At 41.6% G+C, this 16,778-nt stretch overlaps 1 protein-coding gene across 1 annotated transcript in view; it reads right to left on the bottom strand.

The window, feature by feature from the left end:
- LOC145341346 (NUAK family SNF1-like kinase 1) overlaps nt 1-16,778 on the bottom strand; it is a 49,266-nt gene that overhangs the window by 6,198 nt on the left and 26,290 nt on the right. The window contains exons 2-4 of the mRNA XM_080186266.1: nt 9,343-9,463; nt 7,535-7,686; nt 4,449-4,514 (exon numbers count right to left, since the gene is read on the bottom strand). Coding sequence (XP_080042392.1) covers nt 4,449-4,514; nt 7,535-7,686; nt 9,343-9,463 — 339 coding nt within the window. The remainder of the gene's footprint in view (nt 1-4,448; nt 4,515-7,534; nt 7,687-9,342; nt 9,464-16,778) is intronic.

Genomic DNA, 16,778 nt, shown 5'->3' with positions numbered 1-16,778 from the left:
AGTCTTGAAGTTCTTGCCAAATAAGGCATTGTGTTCTTAGCTACTTCTAAATTAGTTAGAGAAGTCTGGAAACTAATCTAATTTTTTGTACTTGTTTCAATCAGTTAAACACATTGGAAAAAATCAGTGCTTAAACTATTGGCCAATTTCAATCAAATCTTATTCCTCATATCTTTTATATAGTTATTTGTGAGAAATTATGCCACCATTCAAAATTATAAAATAAATTTTTATTCTTCAAGGTATACTGCTAATATTATGGTGGCACGTGCTTATTTTTTTCCATCAATTGTTGTCTCTTTTCCTCTTGACTGTCTTCAAAGCAGAGTTTCTCTTGGTCATGGAAAACCTGACAAAGACACAGAATTTTATAAAGACAGGGATGAAACTTTTCCAACTTTGGGCAGAATTCCAAACTTTTCCAGTGTTTTTCGAATGTCCATTTCTCTCTCTCCATAATGCTTTGGAGATCACCAGCAGTAACTGGTCAAGTAGTTGGCACCAGATTCCCCAGCCCCTCCTTTGTTGCTTTCCTCGTGTGGTGTTGGTGCCAGTTATGGATTTTGTTTTTGTGGAGGTGGAAGACTTGGCAGTTGCTTTCTTCGAAACTTTTTTTTAAAAAATCTCATTCATGGGATGTGGGCGTTACTGGCTGGGCCAGCATTTATTGCCCATCCCTAATTGCTCTTGAACTGAATTTCAGAGGGCATTTAAGAGTCAATCACATTGCTGTAGTCCTGCAGACACATGTAAACCAGACCAGGTAAGAATGGCAGATTTCCTTCGGAACATTAGTGAAATAGATTGGCCTTACAACAATCAACAATAGTTTGAAGCATGGTAAATGGAAATTGTGGAATCTTATTGTATTAAATATGATATAATTAAGATTTGATATCATTAAGATGTTTACTGGTCATTTGAGAAAGTTCTTTCTTGAGGAGGTTACAATATTCATCACCAAGCCTCTTACATAGAATCATAGAATTCCTACGTGCAGAAGGAGGCCATTCAGCCATTTGGCCCATCAGGTCTGCACTGACCACAATCCCACCCAGGCTTTCTCCCCATAAGCTCACATTCTTACCGGCCTAATTCCTCTAAACTATGCATCCCAGGACACTAAGGGGCAATTTCGCATGGCCAATCAACCTAACCCCCACGTGTGTTAATTCTATTAGTACAAGGAGGTAGTTCAAAGAAGAAGTACTGGTGCAAAGAACCCTATCAAAATATTAAGGATTGATCTTGCAACTTTTCTCCAGTTTTTGAGTATTAAGATCATTTGGTGTTCTTTTGAGGAATACCTGCCTTTTTATATGATTGACATTTTTATGTTGGTGGGAATTTTTTCTGTTATCAATACTTAGAAAATGTTATCATTAGTTGTTCCATTTGATTTTCACCGTGTTTTGAAAGTTACATCCTTGGCATTTCCTCCTCTGGAAGCAAACTCTTAAAAAGCCTCTCCAGTAATCTGGTTGGAAAATTGGAAAGAGATATTACAATTGTGAAATTACATCTTACAGAAAGGGAGTGGATGACTCATAGAGGGGAACAAATGGTAGCCAGAAAGTTAGCAATAATTTGAACTCCTTTTTGCACTAATAGAATGAACGTACACAAGGCTTGGTAATAAATACGATAACCTCCACAAAAAAGGATCTTCTCAGATTACCTGTAAACATCTTAGTTATATTAAAGAAGTACTAATGCAAGGTATTGTTGTCAGTGGATAGATTCAAAGTGGTTTGATAAAAACTTCAGACCAAAAAAAATTATTAAAGAAGCCAAAATCACCCAATTCTTTGCTTGAGAAACCATTACAATTTAGGAACAATTAGATAGGAATAAACTCCTCAGACTCTCACTATGTAATAGTGGGAGTGTTATCTATATTTGCCAGATGTAGTGACACAATAAGGGGAAACATTTACTCGAGTGTGTATTTAAGCCATTAGGTTTTTTTATGGATGTATGATAACAAGTGATCTTACAACTCTCCTCCTCTTGTGGCTTTGTCTTTATTTAGCGTTGAGATTGATCTCACGGATAGAGTAATTACAAAGGCAATGTTAGACTTCCATTGCACGCTAGCATCCATGGGCAGGATTTTTCAGATGGTTTCCTGCTTTTGTTGGTAGGAATACATTCCTGCCGATCGCAACAACCTAACAGTCATTAATTGCTCCGAGGGATGTTAATTGATTTCCACCAATATCCAGCAGAAATCCTGCTTCAGTGAGCTGCTTGCCAATCTGAATGGCTGTTAGTTGTCCAATACCAGCAGTGCCAGAAGCTGCAGTGGACATGTCTGGGACTGCTAAGTTTAAGTCCCAGCAGTCCAGGAACAAGAAAATTTTGGGTCTCAGTGAGGGCAAGGGAAGTGAGGCCCAGGGCTTGGCCAGAGATGAACTGGGGGTGCTGGTAGAGAGGCCAGGGATGGAAGAAGCACACTCAGATCTTTTTCTTTTGGAGGGGGAGTACCTGATGTTGAAAGGAAGCTATTGATGGCGATACACCCCCCCACTTCCCTCTCGAGGTCAGAGCTGAGCCATTTTTTGGACACTCCCACCTGCCCATGATCTCCTCTGAAAATTGAGATAGGGAACAGTTCATTAATTGGCCGCTTATGGGCTTCAACTAGGCAAGGGTATTAAAGATAGAAGGATGGTAGGAGTTGAGGGCTTGAATGCAATTACTGTCACTAGAGAGATAGTGATTGATCGACTAGCAGGACTGATGGTGGACAAGTCCCCAGGACCGGATGGAATGCATCCCAGGGTTCTGAAGGAAATGGCAGAGGTGATAGTAGACGCCTTAGTAATTATTTACCAAACTTCGCTGGATTCCGGGGAAGTGCCGGAAGATTGGAAAACGGCTAATGTTACGCCGTTGTTCAAAAAAGGTAGCAGGCAAAAGGCAGGGAATTATAGGTCGGTTTGTTTAACGTCTGTTGTTGGAAAAATGCTGGAATCCGTCATCAAAGAAGAAATAGCGAGGCACCTAGAGAAGAATTGTTTGATAGAGCAGACGCAGCACGGATTCGTTAAGGGGAAGTCGTGTTTGACAAATTTATTGGATTTCTATGAGGATGTGACTAGTGCGGTAGACAGAGGGGAACCGGTGGATGTGATGTTTCTTGATTTTCAGAAGGCGTTTGATAAGGTGCTGCACAAAAAGTTGCTTCAGAAGGTTAGGGGGCATGGAGTTGGGGGTAAGGTGTTAGCGTGGATAGAGTATTGGCTGTCTAATTAGAGGCAGAGAATTGGTATCAATGGGTGCTATTCTGGTTGGCGGTTGGTAACTAGTGGAGTGCCGCAGGAATTGGTGCTGGGGCCTCAGCTATTTACCATTTATATAGATGATCTGGAGGAGGCTGAGTGTAGGGTGTCGAAATTTGCTGATGACACAAAGATGAGTGGAAAAGCAAATTGTGCAGAGGGTGTGGAAAGTCTGCAGAGGGATCTAGATAGGCTGAGCGAGTGGGCGAGGACCTGGCAGATAGAGTACAATGTTAGCAAGTGTGAGGTTATCCACTTTGGCAGGAATAATAGTAGGAGGGATTACTACTTAAAGGGCGAAAAACTGCAGCATGCTACGGTGCAGAGGGACCTGGGGGTCCTTGTGCATGAGTCGGAAAAACCCAGTCTGCAGGTGCAGCAGGTGATCAAGAAGGCAAATGGGATGCTGGCCTTTATAGCGAGGGGGATAGAATATAAAAGCAGGGAGGTCTTGCTGCAACTGTACAGGGCACTGGTGAGGCCACAGCTGGAGTACTGTGTGCAGTTTTGGTCTCTGCGCTTGCGCAAGGATATTTTGGCCTTAGAGGGAGTGCAGAGGAGGTTCACAAGGCTGATACCGGAGATGAGGGGGTTGGAGTATGAAGAGAGACTAAATAGACTGGGTCTGTACTCATTGGAGTTTAGAAGGATGAGGGGGGATCTTATAGAGACGTATAAGATAATGAAAGGGATGGATAGGGTAGAGGTAGAGAGATTCTTTCCACTTAGAAAGCAAGCCAGAACTGGAGGGCACAGCCTCAAAATAAGGGGGAGGGGGGCAGTTTAGAACAGTATTGAGGAGGAACTTCTTCTCTTAGAGGGTGGTGAATCTCTGGAATTCTCTGCCCATTGAAGTGGTGGAGGCTACTTCGTTGAATATGTTTAAGTCACGGGTAGATAGATTTCTGATCGATAAGGGAATTAGTATGTAATTGGTATTTTGCATTTTTTCTACTTTTTTAAAAGAAAGTTACCAGTCTCTTGAGGTAGTAACACAAAATAAGGGATTTGTACAGTGTGAACAATAGTCTACTTCATAATTGAGAGAAAACCAACAATTTTCTGTAACAAATGCTAGCAAGCCAGAATCCACCAAATGTACAAAAATGTATTCTGAAGGGATCCAATTGACAACACAGAGGGGAAAAACTTTACAAATCTAACCTTTACATTGAAGTTTTCATCCAGAAGAATGTTCTCGAGTTTCAAGTCACGGTGCACAATTCCTTTCTGTGTGGGAAAAGATATCAGGGTCAATGGACTGAATCAAGTTGGTTTGCCTTGGGTTAGATGTAAAGCTTAAAATAAAACCTCAAACCTAAACCTAGTCCACCTTGGAGCAGTCCCTTCCAGTTTTAACAGAGACAGAAAGAGGGCTGGGCATATCTTCCTTCTTTCCAGGTTTTCTCAGGGCAGACTGAGTTTTCCCAGTTGAAAGGAAACAGAAGCTGCTGCAAGGAACAGGTAACTGAGTTTTCAGCACTGCTTGTGGGTCAGGAGAAACCAGCCTGCTTCTTCCCAGGCTAATAAGCTTACCTATTTGCCTCCAGAATCCTCTGCCTGGGATTGGAATCTTTCTAGGATTGCTGATTTTTTTTAACATAACAATAAATCTACCTTAAGGATATAAGGTAGCATAAAGGAGTAAGTCTCTCAGTCCCATCCATTGGTGGGATGGACAATTTGATGAACCATTTCAACATTTGTTGACCTTGGGCAGAAATTTCTGGCCTTGGAGTGAGCACACCTGGAAAATCTCGCCCAGAATGTAATAGAAAAGCCACAAACCAAAAATGCTGGGCTCAATCCTTCATACAAATTCACAAAATCTGCAATTTACTTCAGAACTTTTTTCCTAAGGGATGGCCAAATGGATTAGAGTTTAACCATTTAAAATTGTGTTTGTCTTTGTTAGGGAGCTACGACCATAAGATATAGGACCATACGATATAGGAGCAAAATTAGGCCATTCGGCCCATTGAGTCTGTTCTACTAAATTAAAATTCTATTAAAATTCAGATATTGATCTGTCCGAAAATAACATTTTTTAAGTGAAACAAAGAGCTTCAGTGGGCACAGTAATCCTGTTAAATTAATATCTTATTCCTTTCTTTCGGACAAGTTTGTTATCCAATAAAACACTATCATGTGGAACAGATTTTTAAGCTAAATGCAGTCAATCTCTGAAATATCATTTTCTGAAGTACTTGTACATCTGCATCTCTTATATCTGTAACAAAACATATGGAGGAACACGTCAAAAAACAAAATGGAAAGGACAATGGGCAAGATTTTCTGCCCCATCATTGCCTTTTCCCCCTACACCCCCCACCCCCCCACCCCACCCCCCATGGCATGTTTTGCAATGGGCGAGGCAGCCCTACTAATTGGAGCAGGCTCTTCCAGCCTGGCTGTTGCCAGCGTGGTGTCCTGTTATTCGCATCTGTGGGTAACCTGCAGCGGGTGGTGGGGGGCACCATTGGTGGGATCAGAAGATCCCGCTGGAAAAGCCTGCTCATCGTAGGGACAATTTTATGAGTGTTCACCGCTGCCAGGAAGCCTGATCTATCGGTGCACCTTCTGTAAGAAGCAGTCTATAATTAGCTGACATAAATTTAGTTGCAGTGTTTATTTGCTTTGTAAAATCTTTAGGATGGTATTGCACTATTCAAATGCAAGTTTTCTTCATTAAAGTTAAGAATACCAGCAATGGGCATTCAGAAAGCTGGCAATGTCTGAAGCTTGTAATAAAATCAGTTTGAGTACTGAAGCAAATTGTTAAATAAATATGCTTGCCACCCTTGTTTATTGGAGTATTTCTGTCTTCAAGTATCTGGTTGGCACTTATATCACTGACATTTGGAATAGTTGCAACTTCAAGCTTTCGGTCAGTACTCGTCTTACCCATGTTTTCACACTCTGGTTGGAAATCTCTTATTTCTGTTGCTGTGTTTACAATTTTCACTGTTGTGTATGTGTTTATATCTTACTCTGTAATTATTATACATTTGCAATGTTCATTTACAATCTACACTGTGTGTGTGTGTGTGTGTGTGTGTGTGTGTGTGTGTGTGTGTGTGTGTGTGTGTGTGTGTGTGTGTGTGTGTGTGTGTATATGTGGTTATCTGTATTGCTGTGATTTGCTTAAGGCAGTACACATTGCTGCTGGAATATTTTATCTTTGCAGGTACTGCTTTGGGTGTTATTATATTGTTATCTTTAAGGCTGCACCCATTGATTTTTATGATGACTGCAGAATTTGCTGTGCTTGTGCTAATTGTTGCCCCGATCGCAGTGTCTAAATTTATAGCTACACATAAAGACCAAGGTGTGTTTAAATGGGTGGGACATTATTATGTGTCGTGCTGTGTAGGTATCTCTGCTTTGTTGGTGAGAGTGGGGAGACAAAATGGAGCTATCCTATTGCGACTGAGTAATTCCCATCACCTCCACTCTCTTCAGCCCTATTTTTTTGTTCGTTCATGGGATCTGGGTGCGTTGCCTGTGCCAACATTTATTACCCATCCCTAATTGCTCTTAATCTGAGTGATTTATTAGGCCATTGCAGAGGGCATTTATAGAGTCAATCACATTGCTGCAGTTCTGGAGACATGCAGATCAGACTGAGTAAGAATGGCAGATTTCCTTCCCTAAAGGACATTAGGGGTGGCATGGTAGCACAATCGTTAGCACTCTTGTCTCACATTGTCAGGGACCCGGGTTTGATTCCCGGCTTGGGTCACTTGTCGATGCGGAATCTGCACATTCTCCCAGTGTGTGCATGGGTTTTCTCGGATGCTCTGGTTTCTTCCAAAGATGGGCGGGTTAGGTGGTTTGACCATGCTAAATTGTCCCTTAGTGTCAGGGGGATTAGCTAGGATAAATGCATAGGGTTACTGGGATAGCGTCTGGGTGGGATTGTGGTTGGTGCAGACTGGATGGGCCAAATGGCCTCCTTCTGCACTGTAGGATTCTATGATTCTACCACAATCAACAATGGTTTCATGGTCATCATTACACTTTTAACTCCAGATTTTTATTGAATTAAAATTTCACCCAGAAGATTATCTGGACCTGGATTATTAGTCCAGTGAGAATATCACTGTATCACCATCACCACCCCCCCCACCTCCGGGCAGAAACATACTCAGGTGTAAGGATTTATTAATATGGTAGCATTGGTATGGGTAATTTGTGAGCACCACACACAGGAAGTTTTTACCAAGAATGTGGTGGAACTTTATTTTTACCTTATGACAGTAGTGAATTGCTGAGACGACTTGCCGGAAAGCTTTGCGTGCTTCATTTTCAGAAAGCTTGTGACGCTCATTTACATAATCGTACAATTCACCATTACTGCAGTAGTCCATCACAATGATAATCTTGTCCTTATTTTCAAAAACTGCAGAACAAAGTGACAAATGATCACTGAATCTGGAACATATTGGGAGAGATTTTCCAGCCTCCCACCCGGATGATTCTGCCAGCTGGAGGTGGCATGTTGTTTGCTGGTGGCGGCATTCTCTGGTCCCGTCGCCGTCGATGGGAATTCCCATTGACGCCATCCTACACTGACGGGAATCCCATGGGCGGGGCTGCGCTGCTGGTGGGATTGGAGAATCCCGCTGGCATGGACAGCCAGAGAATTCCGGCCATTATCTTATCACATAATATTGCAAAGAAAAGCCACGTTTTAGATCGTGAATCCAAACTCCTCGGGCATGTGCATTGAACACAATAAAGGATCTAAGATCATAACTGTGAGGCAAGAAATTGTTTCCATGGGAAAACAAACAGCATGTCCTAATTCCCATAGGTTGAGATTATACAGTATCTCTCCAAACTATACAGTAGACTATGTTTCTCTATCCCTTATGATGAAATCAGTTCACCAAACCCCTACAGGGCAGAAGGAGGCCATTCTGCCCATCTAATCTCTACCAACTCTCCGACACAGCAAACCACCAAGGCACCAACTCCACATATTTACCCAGCTAATTCCCTGAAGGGGCAATTTAACATGGCCAGTCTGTCTAACCTGCACATCTTTGGAGTGTGGGACGAAGCCAGTGCACCCAGACTCAGGGAGAATGGGTCTGCCTACTTCTGCTCTTAATTCTTATGTGCAAGCTCCATACAGTCACCCAAAGCTGGAACTGAACCCGGGTTCCTGGCACTGTGAGGCAGCAGTGCCAGCCACTGTGCCACTATGCTATCCCCAAATGTTATATCACTCCATCCAATAGATACAGAGCAATACAGTTTCTCTACAGGTATAAATACTGTGTCTTTTTAACTCAAAGCTAGGGGACAATGTTTGGTTTTTTCAACCTCATAGGTAGATAGTAATGATGCAGCCCTGCCCACATATTGATATGATGTGGAAATGCTGGCATTGGACTGGGTTGGCACAGTAAGAAATCTCACAATGCCAAGTTAAAGTCCAACAGGTTTATTTGGAATCACATGTTTTTGGAGCACTGCTCCTTCATCAGGTGAGCGATCATGAAGGAGTGATGAGCAAAGGATCAAAGCCTGGTGAAGAAGTGATGACCGAAAGCTCGTGATTCCAAATAAACCTGTTGGACTTTAACCTGGTGTTGTGAGACTTCTTACTATGCCCACACATTGACAGTAACATCTCTCAGTCCCACAGACAATGCTAATTCAATGGGGCTGATTTTAATCTTTGATGGGTGTGTAAGATGGGCTGGAGTAAATCGGCTGCCCTTCACTTTCCTTTGTGGGGTATATAGCCAATCTACTACCATCTGTTTTCCTTCCACCTCAGCCAAAAATTAAAATTTACACTGTTATTTCTCTCAGGACCACCGTAGATGCCCACACTCTGGGATAATCTCATTGACTGAGAATATGATTTCACCTGATGAAGGAGCAGTGCTCCAAAAGCTTGTGATTTCAAATAAACCTGTTGGACTATAACCTCTTGACTGGTAATATGACAGACTATGGGTTGAATAATACCTATTGTGTAATATTTTTCCTTCTGGGTACATGTGGCATTTTCATCACCTCCTTAAGTTACAGTGATACTGACCTTCATAAATGCGTACGATGTTGGGGTGGTTAAGAGATGCCATGATCTCCATTTCTCGTTGGATATGGATCTGATCCAGTTCCTCTTGAACTTTATCCTTTCGGACAGATTTAATTGCTACCTACAAAGAAGAATTTGAGGTGACTCATAAGAACCCAAATCAGATGTTGATAGAAATTTCTGTTCAAAATCTTCACAAGAAGATGTAAACATTCATTTCAGACCCTTCGAATAAACAAAGGTTGTTCATGGAGTTGGAATGACTTGGTTTAGAACTGTACTTCTCTATTGGGAGGGCATTTTGTGAAGATATTGTTCCAGTGGACAGTAAGGCCAGATTAAAAAACTGGGCTACGGGTTTGCCTGATCTCTGACCAATCCTAATTTTGAGCAGGTATCTTAAGTGAGAGTCACGGATCACAGTTTATTGGTATATGCTTCCACTGTACAAAACTGGCATGTTAATGTTCCTGAGACCCAAGCATCTGAGTGTTTTTGCTGATATACTATACAAATACTTAAGACACTTATGTCCACTTGTGAGGGTGAGATCTTGTGATCACTGTGTTGGCATCATAAGCAAATCCTTCCTTTGGCTTAGTATTTCAAATGAAATTCTTTAATAATGCCTTTACGTATTTGCTTGAAATAAAAGCAGGGGTAATTTTGCTACTGTTTACTTTTTTCAACAACAACCAGAAGAAATCAACCTCATTGATGTGACAGTGTCAGTTCTTTACCTATACTCCACACACAAATGTTTCTGCTTTATTCTCTGTTGCTCAGTCATACTACAATTCTCCTTTTGTTAAGCAACACTACACAGTGCTGTGTCTCTCAGTTCCTCCTTAATTAGATAAGATTTTGGGTAATCATGGATAAGGACAAGAGTGGCCCTCGGGTGAGCTTAATTGAGCGAGGGCCAATTATATCCAAATTAGACAGGAATTGGGGAATGTGGATTGGGAGCGGCTACTTGAGGGCAAATCCATATCTGGCAAGTGGGAGGCTTCTAAAGGCCAGTTGACTGAAGTGCAGGACAAGCACGTCCCCGCAAAAATGAAGGATGAAAATGGCAGGATTTGGGAAACACGGATGACAAGGGAAATTGTAAGTTTAGTCAAAAAGAAAAAGAAAGCATTTGATAGGCCTAGGCATCTAAAAACTGACGAAGCCCTTGAGGAGTACAGTGAAAGTAGGAAGGAACCTAAATGTGGAATTAAGAGGGCTAAAAGGGGCCATGAAATGTCTTTAGCAGAGACAAGAAGAATCCCAAGGCTTTTATGTATTTTTAGAAGCAAGAAGCTAGCAAGAGAAAGAGTGGACCCATTCAAGGATAATGGAGGGAAATTATCCACAGAACCACAGAAAATGGGTGAAACCCTTAATGAGTACTTTGTATCAGTACCAAGGAGAAGGACATGATGGATGTTGAGGTCAGGGATAGGTGCATGAATGCTGTAGAGAACGTCACTATATCAAAGGAGGAAGTGTTGAGTAACCTAAATTGCATTAGGGTAGGCAAGTACCTGGGGACAGACGGAATCTATCCCAGGTTACTCGGCAGGCAAGGGAAGAAATTGCTTGGGCCTTAACAAGTATCTTCACATCCTCTTTGACCACAGGCAAGGTTCCAGAGGACTGGAGAATACTTAATGTTGTTCCTTGTTTAAGAAAGGAAGCAGGGATAATCCACAAATTATAGGTGGTGAGCCTGACATCAGTAGTGGGGAAGTTTTTGTAGAAGATTTGGAGGGACAGAATATGTACACGTTAGGAGGAAAATGGCCTAGTTAGTCACAGGCAGCATGGTTTTGTACAGGGAAGGTCAAGTTTCACCAACTTGATTGAGTTTTTTGAAGACGTGATAAAGAAAATTAATAAGGGAAGGGCTGTGGATATAGTTTATATGGACTTTAGTAAGGCATTTGACAAGGTCCCCCAAGGCAAACTAGTACAAAAACTAAAATCACATGGGATTCAGGGTGGGCTGGCTAGATGGGATACAGAATTGGCCTGGTTATCGAAGATGGAGAGTACTCGTGGAAGGGTGTTTTTCAGAATGGAGATCTGTAGCTAGTGGTGTTCCACAAGGATCAGTGCTGGTATCTCTGTTTGTCGTATATAAAAATGATCTGGAGGAAAATGTGGATGGTCTGATTAGTAAGTTTGCGAATGACACAAAGATTGACGGAGTTATTGATAGTGCTGAGGATTGTCAGAGAACGCAACAGGATATAGATAAATTGGAGACTTGGACACAGAAATGGCAGACCGAGTTTAATCTGGACAAATGTGAGGTGATGCATTTTGGAGGACCAAAATTAGGTGTGAATTATACTGTAAATAGCAGAATTCTTAGGAACATCAACATACACAAGGATCTTGGAGTCCACAGTCCCCTAAAAGCAGCAACACAGGTGGCCAAGGTACATAAGAAGGCATATGGCATGCTTGCTTTCATCAGCCGGGGCATTGAGTATAGGAATTGGAAAATCATGTTGCAGCTGTATAAAACCTTAGGTAGGCTGCATTTGGAATATTGTGCGCAATTCTGGTCACCACACTATCAGAAGAACATGAAAGCTTTGGAGAGAGCGCGAAGAAGGTTCACCCGGATGTTGCCTGGTCTCGAGGGTGTTGATTATGAAGATTGGTTGAATAAACTAGGATTGCTTATTCTGGAAAGGTGGAGACTGAGGGGAGACCTCATAGAGGTCTACAAAATTATGAGAGGCAGGTGGATAGTCAGAGGTTTTTTCCAAGGGTGGAAGTGTCAATTACAAGGTGGCATAGGTTCTAGGTGAGAGGGGGCAAGTTTAAGGGAGATATGCCAAAGAAGGTTTTCACACAGAGTGGTGGGTACCCAGAATGCGCTGCCAGAGGATGTGATGGAAGCACGCATATTAACAACACTTAAGAGGCATCTGGATAGGTACATGAATAGGGAGGAAATAGAGGGATATGGACCGAGTAAGGGCAGAAAGTTTTTTTTTAGTCTAGTTATAATCGTAATCATCACAGGCTTGGAGGGCCTAAGGGCCTGTTTCTGTGTGTAGTTTTCTTTGTTCTTCTTTGTTCTAAATGATTTGACAGAGCCTAAGCATTCCAAATTCAGATTTGGTGCAATCATTCTAAATTTTTCCTCTGATTCGATTACATTTTATTGAAATGCTATCACCATCAGACACAAATAATGTTCTTGAGCAAGATAACATTGTTTTCAGTAGGACTTCACATACTTTCTGTTAAGTTTTATCAGACAGTTTGTCGTCTTATACCATTCCAGGTTATTTTTATACAGTTATCTACTGGGTAAAGCATGTAACTCCACAATTTCAGCAATGTACAAAGGTTATTTCAAGAATGCCTCACTCCAGGGGTGTTTGCAGATACCATTACTGAATTTTAGTTCTTGACTTTTTGCAACCCTAGGAGCTTGTGAGCTTGTGTATGTTCCACATGTAATGCTAAGAAGAACTAAAATAAATCTTCACTAATGGTGAAAACTATCTGTAAATATTAGACTTGCTGCTGACTTAATGCGTGCTTCTATAATAACTTAACTCTCAATCTACTTGACAATCACTTAATGAATGTTTCTATAATTGCTCTACCAACAGTGCCCTAGAACACATATCGTTATAATATTTTGCTTATTAACGACATCCCATCACTATTTTCTTGCAGGTGTCTTTAATTCAATGCCTAGCCACCTCAGATTCCTCATGTAGAGCTATTTTCCCCGGCAACTCGTACTGTGTGCAAGTAAATCTAAAGATTAAATTCTTAAATTATTGTAAACAGTGGTTCAGTTCTTGGTCCTTCTTACCTTATTCCTCATCTTATCTGTGCCTTTTCTGTCTAAACTTTAATTGAAAACACAGTTTGCAGCTACTCATTACCTCTGCATAGCTTGCTTCTTTCCTTATCTTGCTTCAACTCTCCCTCCTTTCCTCCCTTTGATTACCTTTTTAATCACCTTTTAACTTTGTCTTTCACTCAGTTGAATAGATATGACTCCTCTGGGATAAAATAGATAATTGACAAACAAAACCACTTACTTTTGATGTTATTAATGGGACATGTGGGTGGAATGGTGGCACAGTGGTTAGCATTGCTGCCTCACAGCACCAGGGACCTGGGTTCAATTCCCAGCTTGGGTCACTGTCTGTGTGGAATTTGCACATTTTCCACATGTGTGCGTGGGTTTCCTCCCACAGTCCAAAGAGATGTGGGTTAGGTGGATTGGCCATGCTAAATTACCCCTTACTAGCTAGGGTAAATGCATGGGGATAGAGTCTGGGTGGGATTTGGTCGGTACTGACTCGCTGGGCCAAATGGCCTTCTTCTGTACTGTAGGATCCTATGTCCTGAGGAAATTCCTACATTTGCTATTTTAATGAAACATTAATCAATTTAAAACAAACAAGTTGCAATTTTCACCAACTGTTCAAGGTGAGGATCAAATTTGTCATGGCTAGTAGCATGGGAACAGGTTGGTAGCAAATCAATCGTATATCTTCCAGTACCCTCAAATTTCTCTCCCATTAAAATTGAACAAATCCACCATCCGCTTAAAATATAACTAAAATCTTTTGTGTTTGGTTGTACAGTAAATTGTCCTATATTTCATTTTAGGAGTCAGTTTAGCTTAGTTGGCTAGATAGCTGATTAGTCAGGCAGAGTGACTCCAACAGCACAGGTTCAATTCCCCATACCTGCTGAGACTATTCATGAAGGTCCCGCCTTCTCAACCTTGCCCTCGCTTGAGGTGTGGTCATCTTCAGGTTAAATCGCCACCAATCAGCCTATGATCCTTTGGGACTACAGTGGCTTTATTTCACATTTCACTCTGGATCACGTTTGTCTGTGATTCAATTTTTATGTTTCCAACAAAGAGGTGAGGGGTGATGCTATAGAGAGATTTAAGCCCAAGCCATTGAAGGATTTTTGAAGTGTATTCATTGCTGGAATGAAAAGTTGCTTCTGGAGGTGACAGCGTTTTTGTATGCCATCACCTCAACTAGGTAATACCGCTTTGTAATAGTGACAACACTTCAACAAAAATATGGATGAGCATTCAGGAACAGAAGAGCCCAGATAGAGGTGGAAATGGATGTTACAATGATGGCAAGAGATAGCCTGTGTGGTTGCAAGAAGCTAGAAGATCAGTGATAAGTGGTGTGGGTAGGTGGTCTGCAATGCTGACGTCACTAATGGGACCATAGGAGCAGAGACAGACCATTTGGAAGCAGCAAGTCAAGCAGATGGACATGTGGGAAAGTTGATATGGAAGCAGCATTTTAAACAGGCCAGTGAATTTGTAGGAGAGATTGTAAAGGGATTGAAAATACTGTGATGAGAAATTGCTTGCTGAGAGCCTCGGGAAAGGAAGAATAGGAAAAATCTCGATGGTATTTTGGAAGTAGGTCTGATTTTAAATGAAATGCAAGAGGTGCTACAACAGGCTGAGGTGTTTATGGGAGGAGAAGATATTAAAGGGGTATTGGGAGGGACTAAGCTGTGACTTGGCGTTGGAAGCCATTTGGAAACTGTGAAGGAGGAATCATTACAAAATCAGAAAATATTGGAAATTCCCAGCAGGTCTGACAGCATCTGTGAAGAGAGAACAGAGCTATCATTTTGAGTCTGGATAGCTCTTCAGCTGTCAGACCTGCTGAGATTTTCCAGCATTTTCTTTTTCTCTTTCAGATTCCAGCATCTGCAGTAACTTACTTTTATTAAAGGAGGAATCATTGTTTTCTGCGTACGGTATTACTAGATGGGCCAAATGTTTTCTTGTATTTGTACTCATCTTCATGATTATACACAATAGCAATGCTCTCCAAACATTACCAAGACACCACCCTTGAATATCCAACTGAGCCATCATCTTTGCAAAGTTCTGTTCTGGCATTTAGCATTTGCTTGTATTCAAAACATAATCTATTCTGACTCTGTAGTCAAACTGTATATTCTTTTCAGGTCTTATAGTTCTGTCCAGAGTCAAAGTGCATGGCATCATTGTGTTTCTAAGGGATCTGTAGCTTAATTTAATTTGGCACCATTTGACTTCACAGAACGTGTGAAGCATTAAAGGCTTTGTGTGTTTATTCCAATGGAAACCTTCTGCTCGACATCTTGTTTAGATAATTTAATCCGTTTCTTTATTGGAAGTTCCTCATTGCTCACACATTTCTTCACACCACCCTCAGAACACGCAAGCCACAGATTAACCATTTTCAGAATTAGTTTCTCGCTTCAATGCAACCAATGTTCTTGTTCTAATTCCTGAGTCCAGCCACGCGCCTCAAACTGGTAAAAGATTAATGACAATAGACAGATTGAGGGTGAGTACTGGGGGGAGGTCCCAGTACCACTAAATCCTCTCATTCTCATGTGCTTACGTAGATGGTTTTTCTCTGCACATTAACAATGGCAACAGACAGAAAATTAACACAAGGATCATCAGAGCTTTCTCCAAGGGTTGCAGTTTAGAATAACTTGTACAACAGTGTTCAGCATTAATTCCAATAGCTGTGGTTTGAACATTTCATCATCTCTCAGGGACACATTTGGTTAGTCCCTAAGAACATTACACTTATATCAGTAAAGATTTACTTCATGTAGTAATTGGCATCGATATTAAAAATAAGGAATTTTGACCGAAGATTAGAAATCAGGGTGAATCCACATATTTTTTTCTGACAGAGTGCTGTCTGTCCCTTTTAATAGTAGAGTGTTCCCAGTGGCCAATCAAACATTTTAATCAAGAATAGAGAATGCTGGAAAAACTCAGCAGCTCTGGCAGCATCTCCTAGAAACGCTACAGTGCAGAAGGAGGCCACTCGACCCATCAAGTCTGCACCAACAACAATCCCACCCCACACACTCACCCCGCTAATTCCCCTAGCCCATGCATGCTGGGATACTAAGGGGCAATTTAGCATGGCCAATGCACCTAACGTGCACATCTTTGGGAGGAAACCAGAGCACCTGGAGGAAACCCACGAAGACATGGGGAGAACGTGCAAACTCCACACAGTCAGTGACCCAAGGCGGGAATCAAACTCAGGTCTCTGGTGCTGTGAGGCAGCAGTGCTGACCACTGTGCCACTGTGCGAGGAGAAAAAACAGAGTTAATGGTTTGAGCCCTTTTGGCTCTTCCTTGGGAAATAGATTTTACCTTACAGCCCGGATATATTATTTTTGGGAAACCTGGAAGTTTCTCTGCATCTGAAGATGAGGTAAGTTTTGTGGTTGTTGTGGGTAGAGATTGCAAGGGGAGGGTGGCAGGTTGCCTCAAATCCTTTAAAAAGTACCTGGAGGTACTTTTGGTATATCATAACATTTAAAGCTATGGCCCAAATGCTAATAAATGGGATTAGCTAAGTGGATAGGTGTTTCTCACATGTCAGTGCAGACTCAAAGAA

Source organism: Carcharhinus amblyrhynchos, chromosome 3 (genome assembly GCF_965287045.1).
Source record: "Carcharhinus amblyrhynchos chromosome 3, sCarAmb.v2.hapA, whole genome shotgun sequence".
In the NCBI taxonomy this organism is placed as follows: Eukaryota; Metazoa; Chordata; class Chondrichthyes; order Carcharhiniformes; family Carcharhinidae; genus Carcharhinus; species Carcharhinus amblyrhynchos.
Note: the sequence above shows the minus strand (reverse complement) of the source record. Positions and strands in the feature narration are given on the sequence as shown.